This window comes from Bos mutus, chromosome 13 (assembly GCF_027580195.1).
Source record: "Bos mutus isolate GX-2022 chromosome 13, NWIPB_WYAK_1.1, whole genome shotgun sequence".
In the NCBI taxonomy this organism is placed as follows: Eukaryota; Metazoa; Chordata; class Mammalia; order Artiodactyla; family Bovidae; genus Bos; species Bos mutus.
Window position 1 is genome coordinate 36,505,965 of NC_091629.1, and position 24,331 is coordinate 36,530,295.

At 49.2% G+C, this 24,331-nt stretch overlaps 3 protein-coding genes across 14 annotated transcripts in view; all 3 read left to right on the forward strand.

Moving 5' to 3' along the window:
* The first annotated feature begins 1,307 nt into the window (after positions 1 to 1,307).
* LZTS3 (leucine zipper tumor suppressor family member 3) lies at positions 1,308 to 11,114 on the forward strand. 6 transcript variants are annotated; one of them, XM_070381303.1, is made up of 5 exons: positions 1,308 to 1,448; positions 5,797 to 5,953; positions 6,549 to 7,019; positions 7,356 to 8,222; positions 8,557 to 11,114. In XM_070381303.1, the coding sequence occupies exons 2-5, from the start codon at positions 5,882 to 5,884 to the stop codon at positions 9,253 to 9,255; spliced, it is 2,109 nt and encodes a 702-aa protein (XP_070237404.1). In that variant the 5' UTR covers positions 1,308 to 1,448; positions 5,797 to 5,881; the 3' UTR covers positions 9,256 to 11,114. The 6 variants fall into 6 exon arrangements, with proteins under 6 accessions (XP_070237404.1, XP_070237409.1, XP_070237405.1 ...); XM_070381304.1 differs by lacking the exon at positions 1,308 to 1,448 and adding an exon at positions 5,424 to 5,521; XM_070381308.1 differs by lacking the exon at positions 5,797 to 5,953.
* Positions 11,115 to 12,813: 1,699 nt separating this feature from the next.
* The window catches only part of UBOX5 (U-box domain containing 5), a 46,682-nt gene continuing 35,164 nt past the window's right edge, over positions 12,814 to 24,331 (forward strand). For 4 of the 7 annotated variants that reach the window (XM_005893945.3, XM_070381312.1, XM_005893947.2 and 1 more), the window contains exon 1: positions 14,627 to 14,737. The gene's annotated coding sequence lies outside the window, so the exon portion shown is untranslated. Of the gene's footprint in view, positions 12,938 to 14,626; positions 14,738 to 24,331 lie in introns of those variants that run through there. The other 3 variants (XM_070381309.1, XM_070381310.1, XM_070381311.1) reach the window with 2 other exon arrangements.
* FASTKD5 (FAST kinase domains 5) lies at positions 12,906 to 23,011 on the forward strand. Its single transcript, XM_005893944.2, has 3 exons — positions 12,906 to 12,937; positions 14,630 to 14,737; positions 20,292 to 23,011. The coding sequence occupies exon 3, from the start codon at positions 20,329 to 20,331 to the stop codon at positions 22,768 to 22,770; it is 2,442 nt and encodes an 813-aa protein (XP_005894006.2). The 5' UTR covers positions 12,906 to 12,937; positions 14,630 to 14,737; positions 20,292 to 20,328; the 3' UTR covers positions 22,771 to 23,011.

Below are 24,331 nucleotides of genomic sequence, written 5' to 3' on the forward strand. Positions count from 1 at the left end.
TCTTAAAAGTGCAAATAAAAACTGAGTCTGTCATCCTGGATTAAGTGGACAAATATAAGTAGTGTGAGGGCAGCAGGCCAAGAGATGGAAATTTCTCATTACAGAAGAGGAACATAAAAATGAATGCTCTGTCATTGACTTTAATAATTTGTGAAAATAAACTGCATTTTTATTTGATAAACTTAATGGCAACAACCAGAAGAATTAAAAACAGGCTTTCTGCATTACAAATCACTATGGGAGATAAAAGCAAATATGGAAAAATTCAGAAAACAGGAAATAGCCAGAAATAAAAACTATTTAAATAGAATGACAGCTGACCAAACAAATCCTCTGTAACAGTAGAGGTACTATGGATTAAATGCCAACAGAGCAGAGAAACTGCAGTTTTTAGGTCAGATCCTTTGTGCCTCAAAGATTTTGCTAATGCTGAACCCTAGGCCTGGCTTACTTGTCTATCCTATTCAAGGTGAAGGCCTCCGTTCCAGACGGACTTCTTCCCGGCAATCCTCCTGGGCCACCTGGGGCGGAATGAGCACCTCTCTCACAGACCTGGCAACCGTGTGCGAAGCTGGTATTCCATATCAGACACAACCGCCTTTTTCCCTCTCACTATGAAGGGCCAAAGCATCTTGCCAGGTTCGGGCCACAGGATGAAGCAGTCAAACCCTGCTCAGTTGTAATGTACGTCTTTTACCTGGTCGCCCTCCCTTCCCTCTACGACAGTGATCCTCCGTGAGAATCAAGTTTCAAACCGGCTCCGATTGCTGATGGAAGGAGTCAAGGACCCTCAAAACCTTACAAATGCCCGCTCACTTCTCCCCTCGCCTGAGCCGGTCTTCCAAGGGCGGTGTCGTATCCACCCCTGATGGCTCGCCCCGCCCCCACCTTGCAGACTAGTAGTAAGGTCTCTAGGTGTCGGCTGGGAAGCCGCGACCCGAAGAGCCGGAGCGAGAGAGGAATAGGGCGCGGAGCTCGGCATCTAGAGCCCCTTCCCCAAGTCAGAGGAGTTGCTCCTTGTAGCCAAAGATGTGGGGTTCAAGAAGGGTCTGTCCTATTGGATTTAAGAGGAGAGACGGGGGCTGAGCCCAAGAGTATAGAGGGTTAACACGGAGTGTGCAGAGGGCTCGGGGCCGGCTCAGAGCGCCCCGAAGGCGGGTGGGTGAACTAGAGGTGTCCCACGCGCGGGCCTGGGCGCAGCGATAAAGGGGTTAAGGCACTGGGCCCCGCCTCAGCCCAGGGATTGGCGAGCTTGGGGGGCGTGGCTGGAGGGCGGACCTGCGTTTGCCGCAGCCGCGGGTGGGCGGGGCCCGGGCGGGGAGCGGGAGGGGCGCGGAGCGCAGCCGGGCCCGCGCCTCGCGCCCCGCCGGGCGGGCTTCTGGCCGCGCCAGCGAGCCGGGCCGGCGGCGCCAGCGCCGAAGACCCCGCGCCGGACCCTGAGGCAGAGAGTAAGTGAGGCAGACCCACCGCGGCGCCCCTCTCGACTCCGACCTTTCGCCTTGCCCGCTACACCGCGAGGCTCTTTCGGTCGGACCCGGAGCTGGGGAGGGGGAGCGTCCCACTGCTGGGATCCCAGGGATGAAGGGAGTGGAGATGAGGCCGATGATGTCATGGATGCTTCGCAGGGCCTGGGGGAAGGTGGCGGCCGGAGGGGGTGCGGCCCGGATTATGTCACCTCTTCCCTCTGCGCCCCGCCCCCCCGGGCCACACGCGTTGGTGAGGAGCTCCAGGAGGTGCAGGAGGGATTTCTCCCACCGCAGAGATCCCCCCGGACACCTCTTCGGGATGGCCTGTGACTGGGGTCTCTATCTGATGGCGCTGCGGGCCGTGGGGGCGAACACCCGCCCCCTACCACCACCCCCCACTCCCGTGTGGGAGGCTCGTGTGTGCGCGCGTGTGTGATCGGGGTGTGTGTGTCGGGGGGGCGCTGTCAGCCCCCTCAGTCCTGAAACACGGGATTTATCAGAGCCAGGATCTAGGGGATCGGCCCCTTCCCCCTTTGTCGCCAAGAGAAGATGAATCTCCCCTCACACATCCCAACCAAGAAGTTCTGGAGACCTCTGCACCCCCTCCCCCAAAGCCCCATAGTGCCCCTGATACATTTTCTCCCTCAATCCTTCCTGGAAGCCCATCCTGATTTTCCTAAAGGGATTCATTGCCTCTTTGCATTGCTTATAACTAGCATTCTCCCACATGCGTTCTCTCTGCATCTCCTCTGAATCAGTGCACAGAGACCCCAAGATTCTGTGGCCTGTTCCCCTCCTGGGGGCACCCACAGGCCAGCCCCAGAATGAAATTTCCCTGGAGTGGCCTGAACCAAGTGCTCCAGGAGCCCTCCCCCTGCGTAGATCAGGGATGCTGTCCTGGGAGGCAGTATTTGGGTTGGTTCTTAAAGGGTGCAGAATGGGCACAGAGAGCTGTGAAGAGATTTTGTGTAGTGTGGAGAGGGACTCAGGTCAAGGGAAATAGGATGAACAGCAGGAGAGTCCTTGGGGGCCCTGCTGCAAGCTGTGGTTCTGAGGGCTGAGAGGAATGCCAGGCATCTACCCATAATACATTCACTTCTTAAGATTCCTGTAAGGTAGGTGTGAGAACTCAAAGTGGAATAACCTGCATGCAATTCCACCCCTAATCAGTTGAACTGGGATTTCCACTTGGAGCTGATACCTCCGTAAGTGTCTATATTGCACCTGGTGCAAAAAAATTTGGGCAAAGCATGGACAAGATTGGCTTTGTCCTTTATAAAGAGTCTCTTAGTAGCTGCACAGGGGAGGGAGTGCAGAACAAGAAAGAGCAGTGAGAAGCCCCCAGCAAGGATGCTGGCAGGAGGGGCTGTTAAGATCTTTAGGGGGTGAATGGGCTGAGCTTGGGGCTCTGAGACCCCAAGGGAAAGGTATAGTTTACTAGCTTTGGGAGGGACACACATGTGGAGGGGCTGGGTGGTCACTATAGGATGGAAGGACCTGCCCATCTAACTCCCAGGTATAGTCTATTTGCCCCCTTCGTGACCGCTAATTCTTTGTGTAACGTCCCAGGCACTGAGGGTGGATAGGACAGAAATAGAGGCAGACTCAGGCAACAGGCTGTCATCCCAGGTTGTTGAGCTAATGCCATGAGGTTGTCTTTGCAGACCATACTCAGCTACCTGGGCTAGTTTAGGACCCTGACCCACAAATGAAACTCAAACCCTTCCTCTGGACTCAGTTTCTGCCTATCAGGGAGATATATGCCCTTCCTTGTCTTGCCAGTCCCTGCTGGAGGTTTGTAGAAAGAAGTTGCAGCAGTCTGAGCTTGGGAGAGGCAAGGGGCAGAGAACACTTGCATGGGGTTGACAGTAATAGGTTAGAATTATAATAAGCTCTTCAAGGAGTGAGGCTCCAAGGAGGGTTGCAGTGGGTTGGTGGTCAATGATTCCCAGAGAAAGACCACAAGGATAGGAGGCTCAGGAAACAGTTTTGGGACCTCATTTCCATCCATCCAGGACTCTGGGCACCCAGGCCTTCAGGGGACCACACACAATCCAGGGAAACCATAGGGCAGGGTGGCATATGATCAGCCCCAATCTATGGTCAGAGTCTCCTTTCCTGGATCTCAGGGAAGGTAGTATTGCATATTTGTACTGCACCTTACAGTTTGCAAAGCACCTTCCTAGACATTATCCTCTCACTTTCATGACCTGAGGTTTGCTCCTGCCCACACCCAGGCTTCTGGTGGAACCCCCTTGCCTAGTTTTCTCATCTCACTATTGACACCTTCTTTTAGCATATAACCACACTCAGGTTTCTACCATGTTAAATTCTAAAATTAGAAAAGAGCCCTTGGATTCCAAACCACCTTAAATTACTGCCTTCTCAAAAGAGAAGGGAACTCTTTCCCTCCAGACCCCCACCTCCCCCCACTCCTGCAGTCTGGTTCTGCTTTGCACCGCTTTCCCAAAATCATTCTCTCATAGGCACCAGTGATGTTTCCACCTGCCAAATTCAGGGCACCCTCTCCAATCCCAATTTTACGAATAAGCCCCTTTGTTAACTCCAGGAGTGCCCTTACCTTCTTGAAGCATACTCCATCTTGGTCTTCAGGGCCTGCCTTCTGGTCTTCTTCCTGCTCTCACTTCTCCACCCAGGCTTCAGGGGCTCTGCCACTGGAGCTCCATGCTGGACCCCACCCACATCACGCTTGAACGCTCATGATCTAAGTCTCTCTTTCTATCTGATACCTGAGAGATATCTTTCTCTGGTCTTCCTCAAAGCACCCATTTTCAAAAACAAAAAAGCACCCCTTTCCCCACACATTCTCCTGTCATGTTAAGGGTGTCATACCCATCCTGGTGTCCCAGTCCAGACACCTCCCTTGCCCCACCCCCGGACCCCATCTGTATGATGTTTAGTCAGTTCTTCCTCCCTGACCAGATCGTCCCACTGTTTCTAAGCCTCAGAACACCCAGCCTTCACCCTTTTGACTCCCCAGCTGCTCCTTCCAGAGATGGCAAGAGAAGGGAGTCATGTTTAGGCTGGGAGGGGGATATTATATCTCCATATTTCTGTTCATTATCGGTGAGCAGAGCATCAAGATTTTGGCAGCAGCACCTAGGGCACCAGATGAAAGTAGGCACTCACTTTCACCTGCACTTGCACTTCAATTGGACCCTCTCTTGCCTTACTCTATGTTTCAGCTTTGTGGGACGTGTGTAACCAGTTAGCTTAAGGAAAGAAGGTGGTAAATGCCTGTTCTCCACACCTGGTGGGGGGGGGCAGAGATGCTGATAGAATGGAATTTTACAAAAGTGGTGCTGACTGGTTTGTGGGAGTTTTCCAACGACTTCGGGCTGTAATTCCAGGCGTGGCCAGAAGACACCTGAAAGGCAAAGAGTTTTGTTTGGTTCCCCTGGTCTGGGACCCGATAGCCTCAACACAGCATTAGAAGTGGGCATCTGGGTAGAAGACAGTTTGAAACAGCACTCAAGGGGCCCAGGACTGCCACCTGTACCCCTTCATCTTAGCAGACAAGGAAGACAGGGTTCAAAGGACTGAAGGGCGCCCCCTGCCATTTTTGGCACTTGTATGAGCGTCTGCTCGCGGCCGGCACTGCCTGCAGCCCCTGTCCGGCTGAACATGAGGCTTTCTGGGGCAGGTGTTCCTTTGGTACGGACTTGAGACAAAGGAACCAGGAAACAGGGCCTTCCAGAGCACAGGTAACCCGAGGCTCTGCTGTGGGCCAGCCTTGGGGGAGGGGGACGCACGCCCACTGAAGGGCTCCGAGGAATTCTCGGTGAACTGAGCAGGGTCAAGGTCCACAAGGAGCGGGGGAGGGGAGTAATCCAGGAAGTCTTCCCGAGGGCAGTGAATTCTTGGAGGGGTTCTGCAGGCGCGGAATCCTGGGCGCCGTTGGGCGCCGAGGCTCCGCCCCTGCCCCCGCCCACCTGTGGGAACCGCAGGCCAGGAGGGAGGTACGGCAGGCGTCCTCCGCAGCCAGCGCTGCGTCCTCTGCCCCGGCTTCAACCAGCCCCGGGGCCTCTGCCGAGGTACTGACCATGGGGAGGGGAACCTCTCGTGCCAGACCCCCATGCGTGCAAGTTGGGAAGACCTCTGGAAGGGCCCCCTGCTACACGCTGCAACCGCGGTCCCCGGCCGTCCGCGAGGGGTGGTGCATGTCCTAGGTGGCCCAGATGCGCGCCGCCCAGGCAGCTACCGCCCACCCTACCCCCAATACCTCCGTCCTGTCCCGCTCCCGCTGCCCTGGGGTTCCTGGCACGCGGCAGCTCTGCGAGGTAGGTCCTCCATTCCTCCCATTTCGCAGAGGAGAAAACTGCAGTCCGGGATGGCTCAGTCGGCCGGTCCAAAGTCGCGTAGCTGGTTCGTGCCGAGCTGCGAGAGTGAGGCACATGGCCCCTGCAGACCGGGCCTCGGAGGGTCCCAGGCTTGAGGCCCCATCGGCCCCCCACCCCCTTGGAGAGGCAAGGAGAGGATCCTGCGCCGGTAGTGAGCCTCCACTTCTGTCCTTGATTGCAACACCCTAGGTTAGGGGACCGGGAAGGACTCCAATCCACAATTTTTGGATAGGGGTGGGTTTCCCTCACTTAAGTTCTGAGGTCCCCTATTGAATGCAGGTACTGCTGTCCCCTTCCCAGCCCATGAGATTGGGATATAGGAGTCCAGACCCAGAGTAAAGGATAGCTGAGTTCTGAGGTTGCAGTGAAGAATTGGGGGTCGGTGGGTCACTGAGTCTGGGGGGCAGACCCACGATGAAGCTGGGTCTGAGGTGGGAGTTGAAGAGTGGAATACTGAGTATAGATAGCAAAGGGAGGAGGGTAGGTGTATGGTCCCTAGGGGTTGGGCTTTGTCAGGTGTACAACGGGCAGCCCCTATTACCAAGTTGTCCTTATTTCCCCAGCCCCATTCCTTTACCTTGACTGTTTGGGGACTCCTGGGCCCACTATAAGGAAGGAGACACTGAAAGGCAGGTTCAGCTGGTGCTGGGTCAGGCTTGGATGGGGTGGTGGGAGTGGGGGTGGGACTGATCTCTCTCTGCTTTCCTACTTGTGCCCACAGTGCCCCCCTGGCTTAGTCATGGCGAAGCTGGAGACACTGCCTGTGCGTGCTGACCCAGGGCGAGATCCTCTCCTGGCCTTCGCCCCTCGGCCCTCTGAGCTCGGACCCCCAGACCCTCGCCTGGCCATGGGCAGTGTGGGCAGTGGAGTGGCCCACACCCAGGAGTTTGCCATGAAAAGTGTGGGCACCCGCACGGGGGGTGGGGGCAACCAGGGCAGTTTCCCTGGTCCCCGTAGCAGTGGGGTCAGCAGGGAGAGGCCAGGCCGCTACCCCTCAGAGGACAAGGCTCTCGCCAATTCACTCTACCTCAATGGCGAGCTACGGGGCAGCGACCACACGGATGTCTGCGGCAACGTGGTGGGCAGCAGCGGCGGCAGCAGCAGCAGTGGCGGCAGTGATAAGGCCCCACCACAATATCGTGAGCCCAGCCACCCGCCCAAGCTCCTGGCCGCCTCTGGCAAGCTAGACCAGGTCAGTCCTCACGGCCATTTTCTGGGGATAGGTGGCAACACAGAGAAGAGGGTGAAGCGGGCCTTCTTGGATGTTTTTGAGCTTTAGGGACTGAGATAGAAGGTGGATTGGGGAGCCTTGGGGGTCAAGTCCAGCTGGTGGGCCTTGGGTGGAGAATTGGCTGTGAGGGGGGCAGGTGGTGAACATAAGGTAAGATTCCAGCCATGAGAGACTCCCAGGATGGAGGTCCAGTGGGGGTGGAGGTGGGGCTGGACAAGTCTAGATCAGAGGGAAAGACTGGGGCCAAGGCTAAGGCCCCATCCTGATGCCTACTCCCTCTTCCTTGCTTTTGTGCAGTGCTCAGAGCCACTAGTTCGGCCTTCGGCCTTCAAGCCTGTTGTACCCAAGAACTTCCACTCCATGCAGAACTTGTGTCCCCCACAGACCAACGGGACCCCTGAGGGACGACAGGGCCCTGGTGGCCTCAAGGGTGGACTGGACAAGTCTCGGACCATGACCCCAGCGGGCGGGGGTGGGAGCGGCCTCTCAGACTCAGGCCGGAACTCACTCACAAGCCTGCCCACCTACAGTTCCAGCTATAGCCAGCACCTGGCACCCCTCAGTGCCTCCACCAGCCACATCAACCGCATTGGCACTGCCAGCTATGGTAGTGGCAGTGGTGGTGGCAGCAGTGGTGGTGGGTCGGGCTACCAGGACCTGGCAACGTCCGACAGTGGGCGGGCCTCCAGCAAGAGTGGGTCATCCTCATCCATGGGGCGACCAGGTCACCTGGGATCAGGGGAGGGTGGAGGAGGAGGCCTGCCATTTACGGCCTGCTCACCACCTTCGCCCAGTGCTCTGATCCAGGAGCTAGAGGAGCGGCTGTGGGAGAAGGAGCAGGAGGTGGCAGCTCTGCGGCGTAGCCTGGAGCAGAGCGAGGCGGCGGTGGCTCAGGTGCTGGAGGAGCGTCAGAAGGCCTGGGAGCGTGAGCTGGCTGAGCTGCGGCAGGGCTGCAGTGGCAAGCTGCAGCAGGTGGCCCGGCGCGCCCAGCGTGCCCAGCAAGGCCTGCAGCTACAGGTGCTGCGGCTGCAGCAGGACAAGAAGCAGCTACAGGAGGAGGCAGCCCGGCTGATGCGGCAGCGGGAAGAGCTTGAGGACAAGGTTGCCGCCTGCCAGAAGGAACAGGCCGACTTCCTGCCCCGGATGGAGGAAACTAAGTGGGAGGTGCAGACTGGGGCGTGGGCATCTCCCTGTGTCCCCTTCTTCTGTCTCTCTGGAGAAAACCAGAGTAGCAGCCCACAATTATCACAAGGGGAGTGAAGATTGCGGCCGCATCAGTTGGCAGTGTCTGTGAGGACCAGAGCAGTCCCAGGCCCTGTGAGATTAGCCATGTCATCCCGAGTCTGAGGAGGGGACCCTGCATTGTCATTTCTGCCGTGATGAGCTGACCCTGAGCCCTGGGGCAGCTTGATGCCCTGGGGCTGGATATGGGGGCTAGAGTAGGGGTAAGCAGAGTTCTGCTTTCCCCCTGACTTCTCTTCTCATCTGCCCCTGCCAGGTATGCCAGAAGGCTGGGGAGATTTCCCTTCTGAAGCAGCAGCTGAAGGACTCGCAGGCGGACGTGTCCCAGAAGCTGAGTGAGATTGTTGGGTTGCGCTCACAGCTGCGGGAGGGCCGGGCCTCCCTGCGGGAGAAGGAGGAGCAGCTGCTCAGCCTGAGGGACTCCTTCAGCAGCAAACAGGCCAGCCTGGAGCTGGGTGAGGGAGAGCTGCCCTCTGCCTGCCTCAAGCCGGCGCTGACCCCAGTGGACCCGGCTGAGCCACAGGATGCACTGGCCACCTGCGAGAGCGATGAGGCTAAGATGCGCCGTCAGGCTGGGGTGGCAGCTGCCGCTTCCTTGGTTTCCTTGGATGGGGAGGCGGATGCTGGTGGGGAGAGTGGGACGAGGGCCCTGCGGCGGGAGGTGGGGCGGCTGCAGGCTGAGCTGGCAGCTGAGCGGCGAGCCCGGGAGCGCCAGGGTGCCAGCTTTGCAGAGGAGCGCCGAGTGTGGCTGGAGGAGAAGGAGAAGGTCATCGAGTACCAGAAGCAGCTGCAGCTGAGTTATGTGGAGATGTACCAGCGGAACCAGCAGCTGGAGCGCCGGCTGCGAGAGCGAGGGGCTGCGGGAGGTGCCAGCACACCTACACCCCAACATGGGGAGGAGAAGAAAGCCTGGACCCCTTCCCGCCTTGAGCGCATCGAGTCCACAGAAATATAGTCCCCTACCTGGGCATGTGGCCTTTTGACAAATACCCAGTCAAAGGCCAGAGTCCCCAGTATCCTCTTCCCTGCCATCTCTTTTCCCCATGTCCCCTGAATCCCCAGACCAAAGAGGTTCTCAAAGCAGCTGTGACCAGGCCCCTCCCCTCCCCTCACTGGGTGCCTCCCAGCTCTACCACTGCCCCACTAGGCAGCCCACTCAACCCTCCTCCCAAGGAGGAAATAGGGGGAGGGCAGAGTGATGGGCTGAGGGTCCAGGCAGCAGGGGAACTTGGGCTCCTTTTCTTGGCGCTCCCTTGTTGGAGAGGTGGCAGGCCTTGCAGAGCCATGAGGTGCCCAGCCCCTTGGTGGGTCTGGGCTGCTACTGTCGGCCACCCTGTGTCCAGAGATGCTCTCTGTACCAATCTCCTAGGCCATGTAGCCTGAGGGGGACTGTGTGGGGTCTGCCAAAGCTGACACTGGGCTCCTGGCCTCCCTCTTTCCTGCACTCTTCTCCCTCCCTGGGCAGATTGGCAGGACACGTGGGAGCAGATGGCCTGCCTGCTGTTGAGAGGGCTACCTGCCTAGCCCCTCCCTGCCAAGGTCTACAGCCTGGGCTAGTCCTGAGTGTGTGTCTATATGTTTATGTTGGAGGAGGTAAGGGCTGAGGCTGGAGGCTTGGTACCCAGGGAAGATCTGCTGTCCTGTTCTTGGAAAGGGTCACCTGGAGGCTTCTTAGCTCTACCCTCACCCCTCTGACCAGGATCCTGTAGGACAACAGCCCCATTTGCTTGGCTGACCCCACACCCAGGGCCACTATCCAGCTCTAACTACAGTTATTAAGTGCCACCTGCCTCTCAGGCACTCCCCTCATCAAGTTTCTGAGGTCCTATGAGTGTCTGTGATGTCTTCCTATGTCTTCCCACTTGATTCCCTCAGCCACCTTCTGCTTTCGTGCTCAGCCTACTGCTTTCATGCTCAGAACATCATTGTCCTAGGCCACCTCTTCCCCTAAACCTCACCTTTTCTTCCAGTAGAAAACTCTGCTTGATCTTTGGTGCACTGCCCACTTCCTAGCTCCTTTGGGCCCAAGCCTGAGCCCAAGGCCCTTGTTTTGGGGGGTGGGGGGGTAACTATGATTGCTCTTGAAGAGCAAGGCTGAACTGAGAGAATCACTGACCCCTGGGTCCAAGAGGCCTGAGGTAGCCCAGTGTTTGCCCAGGGTAGTCCTGGCATGGCCATTAGTGGGGGTTGGGGCAGCCAGTCACTTCCTCCTCTGGGGGCCCTCTTAGAGTCCATCTCCCAAAGTAAGAAGGGAAAGGCAAATTTCTAACACACCAGCAATAAAAATCGGAGGAGGTTTGGCCCTCAGCCCTTGTATTTTTCTTTTAACTCTCTCCTTCCCACCCCCAAGACTGGGTTTGTGGGGCAGGCTGGAGGGAGCTGGCAACTACTGTGAGCAATCCCCCGACCCCTGACCAGCCTCCTCTCATGACTGGTGACTGTTTAACGAGCTGTGCACCCCACACACAAACAGGAGTGCCCTTGTGGCCTCTGTTCTGCACAGCCCCTTCTGGTGCCCCTTACCAGTTCTCTGAGCTGGGTGGGGGGCTGTCCTGGCAATCACTGCCCATTCCACTCACCCTTCATTGCACCGGCCCCAGAACCTGGGCCTGGGCCAGAGGGGCAGGAGGAAGAGGAGGCATTAGTATGAAAAAAAAAATTAAAAAGTAGAAAAAAATGAACAGACTCAGCTTTGGGATTTCCAACCACAAAAGAAATTATATATAAATATATATAAATATATATCTCTACCATATGTGATGGAAAGACTTCGTTTTCTTTTCCCAAAGAAATAAAATGGAGAAAGCCTCTTGAGTGGCACTTTTTTGGCATGCTTGTGTCTGCAGGTGTGGGAGGTGAGGCTGGGTGAGGGGAGTGTGGAGGGCAAAGCTGGAATAAACACTCCAGAGGAGACATGAGACCGGAGGTGCTCACTGGGCCATGCCAGGAGGTTGGATCAAAGACCAATCTCCTCCATGTTGTCCAGGAAGAGTAGTGCTCCCACTTTTCTGCCTGAAGGGGCTTTCTCTTCAGTTCAGACTTGCCAAAAGGGTTTCCAGCTAGTTCCAGCTCAGAACTTGGACACTAGACTGTTGGTCAGAAGGAAGGTGATGCAGGACAGTCTGGAGCATCCTGATTAGCCCACGTGTGAGGGCAGAACATATAGATATGAAGGCTAAAAATCAGTTTGTAATTAGTAGTGTGGCTCCAAAGACAGAAGGGACCCACGTGTGCTTCAAGTGCTTCAAGCATGTTTATAATTCCTTTGGTTAGGCTCACAAAGCTCCTCAATTAATGTACTCTGCCACAAGTAACACAACCTGATTTACAGGACCCCAAAGAGTGGTTTATTTTTCTTCACCTGATACAGTCTGGACATAAGTATGCTCTAAGTGTCAGAGATGTTGGGTTCATCAAGGACCTAGACTTTTCATCCTCCTCCCATCCTTTGCATGTTGTTCTCTCCATGCCACAAGGCTGCAGTCACAGTTCTGTGAATTGACTGAGGCAGCAGCACTTTATCAAAAAAGTAAATGCTTTCCCAGAAACTTCCCACCATCCTTCCCTTAAAATTTTTTTTTCATCCCTTTAAATTTTGTGGGCTGGAACTGAATCGGATGCTCTTCCCACTTCAAGGGAGGCTGAGAAGTTGAGTATTTGGCAAAGAGGAACGGGTTGTCACAGCTGCTGAGGAGAAATTACGGTTTATTTCATCTCCTAGGCTCGTTCTCGGTTCTGCTGGCAAGGATGGTCATAATCAGCAACTCAGTGATCTGGCTTCAGTGAGAGAACATTCTCTGAGAAGGGGTGTCAGTGGTCTAGGGCCTCAAATGCGCACCCTGAGGCAAACAGTGCGCTCCACAGAGCTCAGGAGTTGGGATGCCAGGCTTGCCACTCGCAGTGAAGTGTCCTCCTTACATTGATTTTGTTTACCTGTCAAGATGGTGCCCTGGAGGGAGCACCATTCCTCAGGTCCCCCTCACAGCCCTTTAAGGCACCGACGAGGTGTGACCACCCTGATCAGCAGTCTCCAGTGCCTCAAAGTAAGGGCCGTCTGCTGCCAAGTCCTCCTGGAAGTCCCGAGAGTCTCTTCCCTGCCTAATTGCCCATACTCACTCAGGTGGGAGCCCCGCTACTTGAGGAGGTGGAAGATCACCCTGGCTCATCTGCCAAAGCTCTGGCCGCCTCAACCACCTCTTCAAATCCATCTCTCCTAACAGGTTCGTCTATCCATCACTAACTCTCCTCCTGAGAGCACTCTGTGCAGACGAGAAATCTGGCTTAGAGAATTTACAGGACTTCGCCAAGGCCATAGAACCCTGAGTAGCGGTTTGAGATTCGAACCTGTATCTAGGCTATTCAGTGACTTCCACAGCGATCCGTCCACTGCGGGGGTTTTCCCTCCGCAGGTCCTGGCTCCGCAGTGACGTCTTCCCGTGGAAAAACGTCCTTGGAAAACGCTGACAGAGTCTTTTGAGCCTCGGCCGCACCCGTCACTCGATCAGCAACCGGAAGTAGCGGGCAGCTCACCGGAAGTGGGGGCTGTGAGGCCAGGGTGAAGCCGGAGGAGTCTTCGTGGTTCCGCAGCCTGCGAGAGTGGCGAGTGCTGTTGCGTCGCCCGCACTCGCCAAGCTCAGGTGAGTGACGGCGGCCGGGGAGGAGGCCGTGGCGGCGCTCCCTGCCGAGTTGGGCCGCGCTTCCAGGCCTGAGCTCCCCAGGCCCAGCTCTAGGGAGAACCTCGGATACCTGGAGTCCTGTGGCCTTTGGTAAGCGGCTTATGGATCAGATGGTAAAGAATCTGCCTGCAATGTAGGAGATCCGGGTTCAATCCCTGGGTCTGGAAGATCCCCTGGAGAAGAGATTGACAACCCACTTCAGTATTTTTGCCTAGAGAATTACATAGACAGAGGAGCCTAGCAGGCTACAGTCCATGGGGTCGCAAAGAGTCGGACAGGTCTAAACGACTACCACTACCACTTCTTACTTATACCTTGATTTTTCCTCTGTGAGACGAATAACAGTACTTGTTTCACAGGGCTTTTGTGAGAACGTAATGAAATATTTTGCCGCTCCTCTTATCCCACTTCAATGTATGCGATTCACCTGGAAATTTGGAGATTTGGAGTCTATAAGTCTGGGGTGGGACCCGAGATTCTGCGTTTCTCACCATTTTCCAGGTGAGGTTGATGCTGTTCCTCCACAGGCTGCACTTTTAGTAGCAAGGCCCTGCGGTATTTGCTTAGTACCTGGGACAGGTTGAGTCTTCAGTAAATAGCAATACGAGATATATACCCTCCCCCCGCCTTTTTTTTTAAACAGATAGTTTCTGGTTACACAAGCCTAAGGATATTATGGGTATCTCCCTCCGTTTTTTTATGTCTGGGGATAAGAAAAATAATTGCCATTTTTCTTTCTGTACAAACCATGACACAGCTCTTCTCTGCTAACTCTGGGAGCTTTGGGGCCTCTCCATACCAGTTATATTCATGGGCCTCCTCAGGTGACGCTTCATTACCCACTTAGAGCAGACTCCTGGAGGTTCTTCATCCTGTGGAGTTGGAGCACTATAACCTCTGTGCTTTAGTCATTTGTTGCTGCTGGAATCTGAATTTATGTTTTCTGTGCTTTACTCACATTCTGTGAGTCGCCTAGATTTTGTGACTCAGTGCTCTGAATGGCCTTAGGCAAGCTCTGGGATGAATTTGCTACTGCCTGGTAGACCAGAATAAAATTGAAAAACTCCATGCTACATAATACAACTGAAAAAGCAAGGCATTTGGCTGTTATACAGGCCTAATTTAATTTGTCAGTATGGTTTTCTTCCCCATTCATAAGTTTATATTTTCAGGTCCCCAGTAAGGCCTTATCGTTCGGCATGCAAATAAGTCAACTTTGATACCAAAGAATTCTGATGTTTCCCCTTCACTTTTCTGAAATACCATACTATGCAGTCTTGCAAATATAGGAAAACCGATAAAATCAAATATTTGGTTGTCCTAAAAGTGATAGGTACTTGAACTGTTTGTTTGGAAATGTTTTCACATGATTGTGGATGCAGATACTTTACCTGTTGGGATTTTGTCAATCCTCTCGTAGACTCCAGCGCCGAGAGAAAATCAGTTTTTTGTTTTTTTAATTCTCAGGACTACTCAACACATTATTTGATAAGACGAAAGTGGAGTTTGAAGTATCCCTTTATTTGTGGTAATTTTAGAATTTTATCAGGACATAAGTGGGTTAAGTTTTTCTAGCAAAAGAATCAAATCAGAATTGAGATCTGGTATCTGGTAAATTGAATATGCTGAGGGTGTCATATACTTAATCTACAGTTAGCATGGCTGCCTTCCTCCGCCTGGCTCCCCTCCTCTAACTTCTGGACTGTAGTTTAAAACGAAGCTATTCGGCCTTGCTCAGACCTGTACCTGGAAGGTGGAAAGGTAAGATTTCTCGCTCTTGTGAAATCACATCATTCAGGGTGGTTTGGGCAGTGTCTTTCAGAACAGCCGTGGTTGGTCCAGTGGTGTCTAAGGCTCCACTCTGGTTCTTTAGGACCCCTAAAGAGGAGATGGGGAGGGGAGTATCCTTGGGGCATTTACGCTAGGAAAGGGACTTTGTGAAATGATGTCACATAAATTTGAACCTTTAGAGGAGACATGAGGAGTTAACCAATTGGGCATCTCTTAGTGTTCTCTTTCCAGCTTTCTTATGGATTCTTTGGGAACCCTTAAATAAGGAGGAACTAACTCTCCTCTGTGTTTGTCTCTAGGCAAAACATCCTGGCCTCTTTTTCTTTGTAGTGCCTTTTCTCCCCACTCTTCTGCTTTATTCATTCTATATCTTCCTTGTGTTTCTTCCCTTTTCTTCTCTACACTACTCATTACTCATCTTCTAAAGTGGTTGTATTTCATTTCTGTATACGCAGATATAGTGTAGGAGAAGGCAATGGGACCCCACTCCAGTACTCTTGCCTAGAAAATCCCATGGACGGAGGAGCCTGGTAGGCTGCAGTCCATGGGGTCGCAAAGTCTGACACGACTGAGCGACTTCACTTTCACTTTTCACTTTCCTGCATTGGAGAAGGAAATGGCAACCCACTCCAGTGTTCTTGTCTGGAGAATCCCAGGGACGGGGGGGTGCCTCGTGAGCTGCCATCAATGGGGTCTCACAGAGTCGGACATGACTGAAGCGACTTAGCAGCAGCAGATATAGTGTCTCTGCTAAAAGTTGCATGGCAGAAAAGTGAGTAGCTAACTGTTTGCCATTTGCAGTTTGTGTCTGCATGGCTCTAAGATTAGTTTGTCATCGTTCATTACTGGGCATCCATAGAGAAGTTCTACAGACAGTAGGAAGTGCTTGTACTGAAAATAACTTTTCAACCTTTTTCTTGAGTATTTAGGTTACTTTATCTATTCACGGGTTGTCTTCTTGAAGAACAGTTTCTTGTTAGAACATCCTTTTTGTAAATTTAATTTTTTCAAAGTTATATGTGTGCATGGCTTATATAGTTAAATTCCTTGGTGGCACTGTGGTTAGGACTTGGAGCTTTCACTGCCCACACCGCAGGTTCAATCCCTGGTTCAGGAACTAAGATTTCATAAGCTGCATGGCGTGGCAAAAAAAAAAAAAGGCAAATAGTTTGACAGATCTTATAACACTAAGTATTAACTCCATTTTTGTTCTCCAGAGACACTTTTCAACTATTTGTTTGTTTCTTTTGGTATTCATTGGTGTACTCTAAATAAATAACATTTGTATTTCTATTTCTTGATTTCTAGAACATCTCTATGTCCATAAAATCTTTTGACTTCTTTGTTATGGACTTGGATGCTCTAGGTCTCTTGTGTTACTGTTCAGTTTCCCTCTTTTTCCCCTCCCTTTAACCTCCCAGTATAGTTTGCTCAAAATTTTTGTTTAAACGGATATTCAAGGTTTATGTTAGTAAGATTATGTAAATATTATTTACAGCTGAGCAAGGAGTATAATATAAAAATTCTTGTACAACTTTTTTGTATTGTTTGGAGTTAATAATTTTTGTTGCTCTTATTGGCTTGGTTTTCCATCTACCTATTACTTATTGGCTCAGCAGTAAAGAAGTCATCTGCCAATGTAGGAGCCGTGGGTTCGATCCCTGGGTTGGGAAGATCCCCTGGAGAAGGAAATGGCAACCCACTCCCATGTTCTTAGCTGGGAAATCCCATGGACAGAGAAGTCTGGCTGGCTACAGTCCATGGGGTTGCAAAAGAGTCGGACACAACAACTTAGTGACTAAACAAATTACTTGTTTATCCTCAGATTATCCATCAGAAATGTCAGTCTCCTCTCCTGTGTAATATTCATCTCTTCTAGCATAAACTAGTTGCTCTTTGTGTCTGTTCACAGCTGTAGTCCTGGAATCTTTATCATTATTCCTGGGGTTTCTCTTTACTTCCCTTCTATGTTGAACTGTAAATTCCGGATTCCATATCTCTCTTGCCAACTTTCACATCTTCAATTATGATAGTTCTCCTTACCTTGATACTGGGGCATCTTGTAAACTCATTCCTTCATGTAGATTTTTGTCTTTGATGTCTTCTTTTTGTTCTTTTTATAAGTAGTAATTACTAGTGATAGCTAGGATCTTAGACTGTTAAAGGTATGAGGGGCTTTTGAGCTTACCTAACCCTCCAGTTCTAACACTCCAGCTTCCTGGCACCTGGAAACCCTATACATTATTTGCTCCCCCTGCCCCCACCCTCCTGTCTGAAATCTGACCTCCCATTTTGTCTCTCCAATACACTAACAATGTGGGATTTGGAATCAGATAATCTTTGATGTCAAACCCCATTTTGTCCCTTAGCTGTGTAATCTTCATCAGGTTTCTTAATCTTGTGAAGACTCTTTTTCCTTATCAACAATATGGAGATATAAAAACCTACCTTGCAAAAAGGTAAGAATTGGAACTGATGCAGATGAAACTGCTTATTCAGGGCTTGGCACAGTAGAGACCCTAAAACAGTTGTGGCTCTTGTTCTTGTGGGATCCTAGTTCCCAGACCAGGGATCCAACATGCAACTCCTGCATTGGAAGCATGGGGTCTTAATCATCGGACCACCAGGAAAGTCCCTTAACCTGTATTTTTGCAAATCAGAAAGAGCCACATAATTCAAAACACTGGATCTATACCAGTCAAGCATTGATGATGCAAGAAATGGTTCTTCATTTCAGGACCACATACACTAATCTCATTAAGTAATCTTAGATGATATTAATTGAAGTTACTTAAATAATGTGCTTTTAAAGTTGTATTAGTTATAAAAGTATTTGTTAAATTAATCTATGTATTCTTCTATTTAACAGTTTTAATCCTACTAAAAAGGAGAAAAAGTTAATTTGTCAAAGGTGTAGCAGAAAGTCTCCTAATAGCTATATACTTTCCTTTTATATAGGTGTATTTTAAGTGATGTCACTTGTTCTGTTTGTTCCACCGACTATTTGTATAAATCTTTCCATGTGTTGATGCCTGACACATGCTTATTCTGTAAACCAGGTTACTCCTTCCGAAAAGACATGGATTTTCAGTTTTTTTGTTATTATAAAAAAAAAATTTGTCTTTTTATGAAAGTTATTTCTTCAGATCTAGTTCTCAAGATGAGAAGGAGGACTTTGAACAATTGCTTTGGTTGGACGTTACGCTGACCTAAATTTAGATTCAGTTCAGTTCACTTCAGTTCAGTTGCTCAGTCGTGTCCACAACAGGTTCCAAAACAGGTACTCTTAAAAGCCTTGTTCTGTCAACTAAAGAGTTCCATTACTTGGTTTCTCCTTTGTTCCCACCATACCTGAGGTGCAGTGTTAATTGAGATTCCGTTTTGAGGCATAAATCTTTAAGTATCATCTGTTAAAGAAAAAAAGTATCATCTTTAAGTATCAAATGTTAAAGAAAAAAAAATCACTTCAGTACTATTTTCCTGATGTCTTCTAATTTTTGAAAAGTTGGCCATTTGCATTCATAGGAGTAAGCTAATGGTCTATAGCAAACTTTTTCTGTAAAGGGCCAGATAGTAAATATTTTATGCTTTGCAAGCCATATATTCTCTGCTAGAATTACTCAACTCTGCTCTTGTAGTGAGAATGCCTCCATAGACAGCATTTAAAGCATTTAACAAATAGCCTGGCAATGTTAAAACTTTACTTACAAAAACAGATGAGGGCTGGATTTGGGCTCCGGGCCATAGTTTGCTAACACTGGATCTATAGCATCTGGACCCACAGATTGAAACTTGGTGGGAGAATGGTTCACAGGCCACAGTATGGAACTAAGTGTATAAAGATTTGGTGTGAAAGAATTCTGTTTTGGTTCACAAAGAAATTAGGAGCATACCTTCCTGCCATCCAGAGAAGCCTGTGTGGCTGGGCTACTTGAAAAAAGCCTCTAACCTGCCCTGCAGTCCTCTGTTTCTTATGCTATGGGCTCCGGAAGGAAGGGACTGACAGGGGAGTTGCTTAGGCATTTCAAAAAATCATTCTGGCACCTTCAGAACCTTCATGGGATTTTCTGCATCATGAGCTGTGTCTGGTCCATATCTTGGCATCTTAGGGCTCCCTGAGTTTTGCTTGTGAGGCCTTGGCATTTCTCAAGCAGAAGGAGAGACAGTAAGCATTGAAAGCAAGAGTATGGCAGAGTCATTTTCATAGCCTGTCATGGTTTCTGCTGTAGAAGAAAAGTAGAACTTGTGCTGCTCTCAGGCAGAATAATCAACACCTGACTCACTGGAAGCATTGCTAATATGCCTCCTCCAGAGGAAAGCTCTGCTGCTCCCCTTATCAGCAGGGCAGTTGCATGAATTGGTGTTCCCTGAGCCCAGCTTGGAAATGCTCTTTGTGTCTCACCCATGAATTGATGGTGAGCAGGGCCTAGGCCTTCTACCCTCCCCCACCAAAGTGCTTGAGTTTTTCGGGGTTGCTTTTTTTTTAGGGGTGGGGGGGTATTTGGAGTAGCTGAATTTTTCTTTTTGATTTTTATTGGAGTATAGTTGCTTTACAATGTTGTGTTAGTTTCTGCTGTACAGCAAAGTGAATCAGTATACATATATCCCCTCTTTTTTAGTTTTCCTTCCTATTTAGGTCACCACAGAGCATTGAGTAGAGTTCCCTGTGCTATACAGTAGATTTTCATTAGTTATCTATTTTATACATAATATTGTATATATTTCACTCCCAGTCCCCCAATTCTTTCCATCTCCCACTCCCCCCACCTTGGTATCCATAAATTTTTCTACATCTGTATCTCTGTTTTTCCTTTGCAAATAAGCCCATCTGTATGTACCATTTTTCTGGATTTCACATATAAGTGATATTACATGACATTTGTTTTTCTGTTTCTGACTTCACCTGGACTGTCTCTAGGTCTATCCACATCTCTATAAATGGTACTATTTCATTCCTTGTGAGTGAGTTTTCAAGTTTACTTCCCAAGTCAGTGACTGCTCTGTGATAGTGATTCAGACTCTTGTAGGCCTTGAGAGGAGATTAGGCATCTTCTACAAGGTACAGAAGTAGCATTAAAACAACTGAATTCTGTAATCAAAAGGAGGAATGGGGTGGGGGGTTATTGTGGGTATAATTGTGCTGATATCAAAGAGGTGGAATAGATTGCTTATTTCTGTTCTTAGCTTTCTTTTTGGAAATCTGCTTTCCTCATTCCTGTTGGATTTTAGTGCAACAGCTGCCTCTAACTGTAAAGAAAGTCTGGCCAGAGGACAGAGGAAATTTAAACTGAGGAGCAGTCCAAAGAACTGCTCAATGGTACCCTAGGTTTGGGGTTCTCCTGTGCCTTTATGCAGGGTACATGGGGTTTTTCCTTGATGTATGCTGTCTTGTGGTTTGGGCATTCACTAACATTGAACTTACTTGAGTGGACAGTGGTATAGTTTTAATCCATGTCTTATAGTGTGTAAATTTTAGTATTAAGATAGGTGGAAGCCACTTATTCTTCATCTACCCTTTTTTCAGTATCTGGCACCAATTCTGGCCCAGTCATTTGTGATCCATGGCTCTTGTGATATGCCGAAGATTTCCAGGCACTTTGTGTGGAACACCTTCCCAACCAGCTCTAATCAAGAACCATATAAACAAGAAATTACTTGGTCAGACATGTGAGGACTGTGCTCTGACTGCTAGAATGATCAGTACTGACACCAGAATGGCAGCCATTCTCCAGCTGTTAAAACCTATAAGATATTGGACATTTTGCAGTCCTTTTACCTACAGTGCAACCCAAAGTATGGCATGGTGGAATATGAGAAGCTACATATGGCACAAAGGACAGGACTCTCCAGAAAACAGCCTCTGCTGTCTTGCCAGAAAAGTTAACATTTGTAACACCTCTGCTTCTTGGAGGCTTCTGACAACCGGCAGTACCCTCCCAGGTTTGGAATTCAGCAGGGCTTCTGCCTCTAAGGCCAGCACATTGAACCTGCACTCACCCAGGGCCATGAAAATTGATGAAGAGGATATAGAAACTTTTGATTCCCTTGAAGACCCTCGAGTTTTCCTCCAGCTAAGACCAGAATATCAGCTTCACAGCTATAACAGATCTGAGACTTGTCAACCTCTGTCAGTTTCAGAAGGTGAACTAATTTTGCACAAAGTCACCGTTTATCAAGATAATCTCCAGCCTCAAATTATTGTTGACTATTTCTGTAAGCTGAGTTCTTTGCCTGCAGAGCAACATCCTGTTTTGCTGTCCAGTACCAGCTTTGCTCTGCTCTGCCAGCTGAGTGTGAAAAACATACATCTCTTTGATGCCCCAGATCTGATCAATATTTTGAAAGCTTTTGTCAGTTTAGGAATTCCTCATTCCCATTCAATGCTAGATGTGTTTGAAACACACTTTTGCCATAAGGTATGGGAAATGAGTCTGGATCAACTTCTCTTGGTGGCTGACCTCTGGCGGTACTTGGGACACAGAGTACCTCGGTTTTTAAAGATCTTTTTTAGTTATCTTAATTTGCACTGGAAAGATCTATCCTTGTCCCAGCTGATTCACTTAATTTATATTATAGGTGAAAGTCGTCAGGCACCCCAGGATCTAATGCAAAAACTAGAATCATTGATCCTCAAGTATATAGATTTGATCAATTTAGAAGAGATTGGTACAATCTGTTTGGGGTTTTTTAAGTCGAGTAGTAGTCTCTCTGAATTTGTCATGCGGAAATTTGGAGATCTGGCTTGTGCTGACATGCAGCATCTGAGTAGTTATGCCTTAGTGAATATTCTTAAAATGTTCCGTTTCACTCATGTGGATCACGTAAATTTCATGAAGCAATTTGGACAGATTGCTCCTCAGCGAATTCCTTCCCTGGGAGTTCAGGGTGTCATGCACCTGACTCTTGCCTGCTCGGCATTACGCTTCCTGGATGAAAGGGTAATGAATGCTGTGGCTGCTTCTTTGCCTCCTAGGGTAGCATACTGTCGAAGTAAAGATGTTGCCAAGATTCTGTGGTCATTTGGAACTCTGAATTATAAGCCACCCAATGCAGAAGAGTTTTATTCTAGCCTGATAAATGAGATTCACAGAAAGATGCTTGAGTTCAATCGATACCCAGAACACCTGCTCACGTGCTTGCTGGGCCTGGCATTTTCTGAGTACTTTCCAGTAGAGCTCATAGATTTCGCTTTGAGTCCAGGGTTTGTCAGGTTAGCTCAGGAGAGAAGTAAGTTTGAGGTCACCAAGGAGCTGTATACTCTTGATGGTACAGTTGGCATTGAATGTCCAGATTACAGAGGCAATCGTCTTAGTTCTCAGCTTCAGCAAGAGGGGTCAGAAATGCTATGGAATTTAGCAAGGAAGGATATGAACTCAAAACCTGAATTCCTAGAAGCTCTTTTTTTACTTGAGACCATGTTGGGTGGGCCCCAGTATGTCAAACACCATATGATTTTGCCTCATACCCGATCTTCTGATTTAGAGGTTCAGCTTGATGTTAACATGAAGCCATTACCATTTAACAGAGAAGCCATACCAATTGAAGATGTAGCCAAGTTAAGGCTTAAGCATGTGGGAGTCAGCCTTACCGATGATTTGATGAATCAGCTACTAAAAGGGAAATCAAAAGGGCATTCCCAGGGGGAAATTGAGTCAGACAGTGGGCAGCAGCCCTTGAAATTAGAGGAGACGGCTAAACCTGTGGGAAGTTCCCTTTGCAATAAGGTAGACAGATTGGGGGCCATAGAGATGGCTGACCTATCCCCCGCGACCTGCTTGCAGGCCCCACAAGTGAAGCTGGCTATTCAGTTGACAAACAGGAACCAGTATTGCTATGGTTCCAGGGATCTGCTCGGACTGCATAATATGAAGAGGCGGCAGCTGAATCAACTTGGGTACCGAGTGGTGGAGTTATCTCACTGGGAATGGCTCCCACTACTGAAACGAACTCGCTTAGAAAAACTGGCATTTCTCCATGAGAAGGTGTTCACCTCTGCTCTCTGAGGGCCTTCAGGGTCATTTCTACTCATTAATGCTGTAGACATGCACTGTACCAGGTATTGTGAAACAGTTGCAAAAGCCAGAATGTAGATTTGGTAATAAAATCATCTGTTGAGATTAAGTTGTACCCTGTCTGTGGCAGACAGAAGCTAGTGTACATTACTGTGAATTAATTATAACTTAGTCCAGTTGTGTAAGTTGCTAATTTGTACAAGTAAATAATAAACATCTTAAAATCAAAAAACTCCTTATTTTCCTTTCTGTTTACTAGCCTCATCTCATGATTGCTTTGAATTTTTAGGATAAAAGTATAGTCAGGCATTGTCTAAAGCTAATTCTTAAAAAATGGTTTTCTTATGTTTTGTTTTAAAGTAAGAATCTTCTACAGCTTATCTTGTACATCATCGTTTTTCCCCCACGCATGTTTTCTTCACACCCCCTAGAATTAAAGTCCTTTTCATTTTCCTTTAGATTTGGTTGGTTCCTGTTTTAAAGAGCCACTTCAGAATTAGCTTAATATCTTTCCCTTAGCTCCCTCTTCTGCATTTCTACTTCTCTTGCATAATTCTCCCTAACCCCTTTCCGAGGGATATTTTCTTCCTAAAATTGGACCTAGGAGAGTAGAATTATATGAGTGCCTTTTGGGCCAGTGGTTCCCAAATCTGATGACCAGGTAGAAGAATGTTTTTCATGGCAAGCAGCTCCAACAAGAAGGAAATGTATTACTCCCATAATAGGAAGTCTAGGGAGATTGAGGTTTGTATTAGAGCCACAGACATAAGAAGAATGGATATATGTGAGAAACTTAATACAAATAATTTTTATAAATGCGGTCTGTGAAAACTTTTAAAATGGACTCCTCCCACTGTTACTTAGGTTTCCCCTCAAAGGTCACTTCCCCATCCATGCTAGCTAAAACTACCCCACTGGCCTTTGATCATGCCTTGTCACCTTTAGGTGTTTTCCCCATTGCATTCAGCATTAACAAATTATTCTTTCTTTATTTGTTGATTTCCCTGTTGGAAAGTAGGCCCTTGAGTTAACTTTGTCTAGAATTTATCTCCAGTGCCTAGGACAGTGGGTCCTGGTACATAATAATGTTCAGTGAGTGATCAGGGAATTAAGAATGGTTGGTCGTTGGAGAGTTGGGTGTAGAAGGAAGGGAGAGGGTGGGGCTAGAGAGAGAAAAAGAATATCTGGGTAACAAAAGCCTATGACCTTGCTAAAGAGCCTGGGTTTACAGGGGCTGGAGTGCCTCTGAAGGGTCCTAAGTCAGGGAGTATTTGGACAGATCCATGTTTTAGAAATGTTAGGGGAAAAGCAGGACAGAACTAGATTGAGGGGTGGGGATGTGTGAGATAAGGAGAATATTTCACAAATGTGTGCAAGAGCTCATATGAGAAATGATGAAGGCCAAAATTATGAGAATGGAAAGTTTAAATTTCAGAGATGTTTGGGAGGGGGAAAAGACCACAACTTGCTAATTAATTCGTTTGGGGAATGAAAATGAAGATTTTAGTGCCTAGACTGATAGAGAGTCATCGACTAAAATTGAGACAAAAGC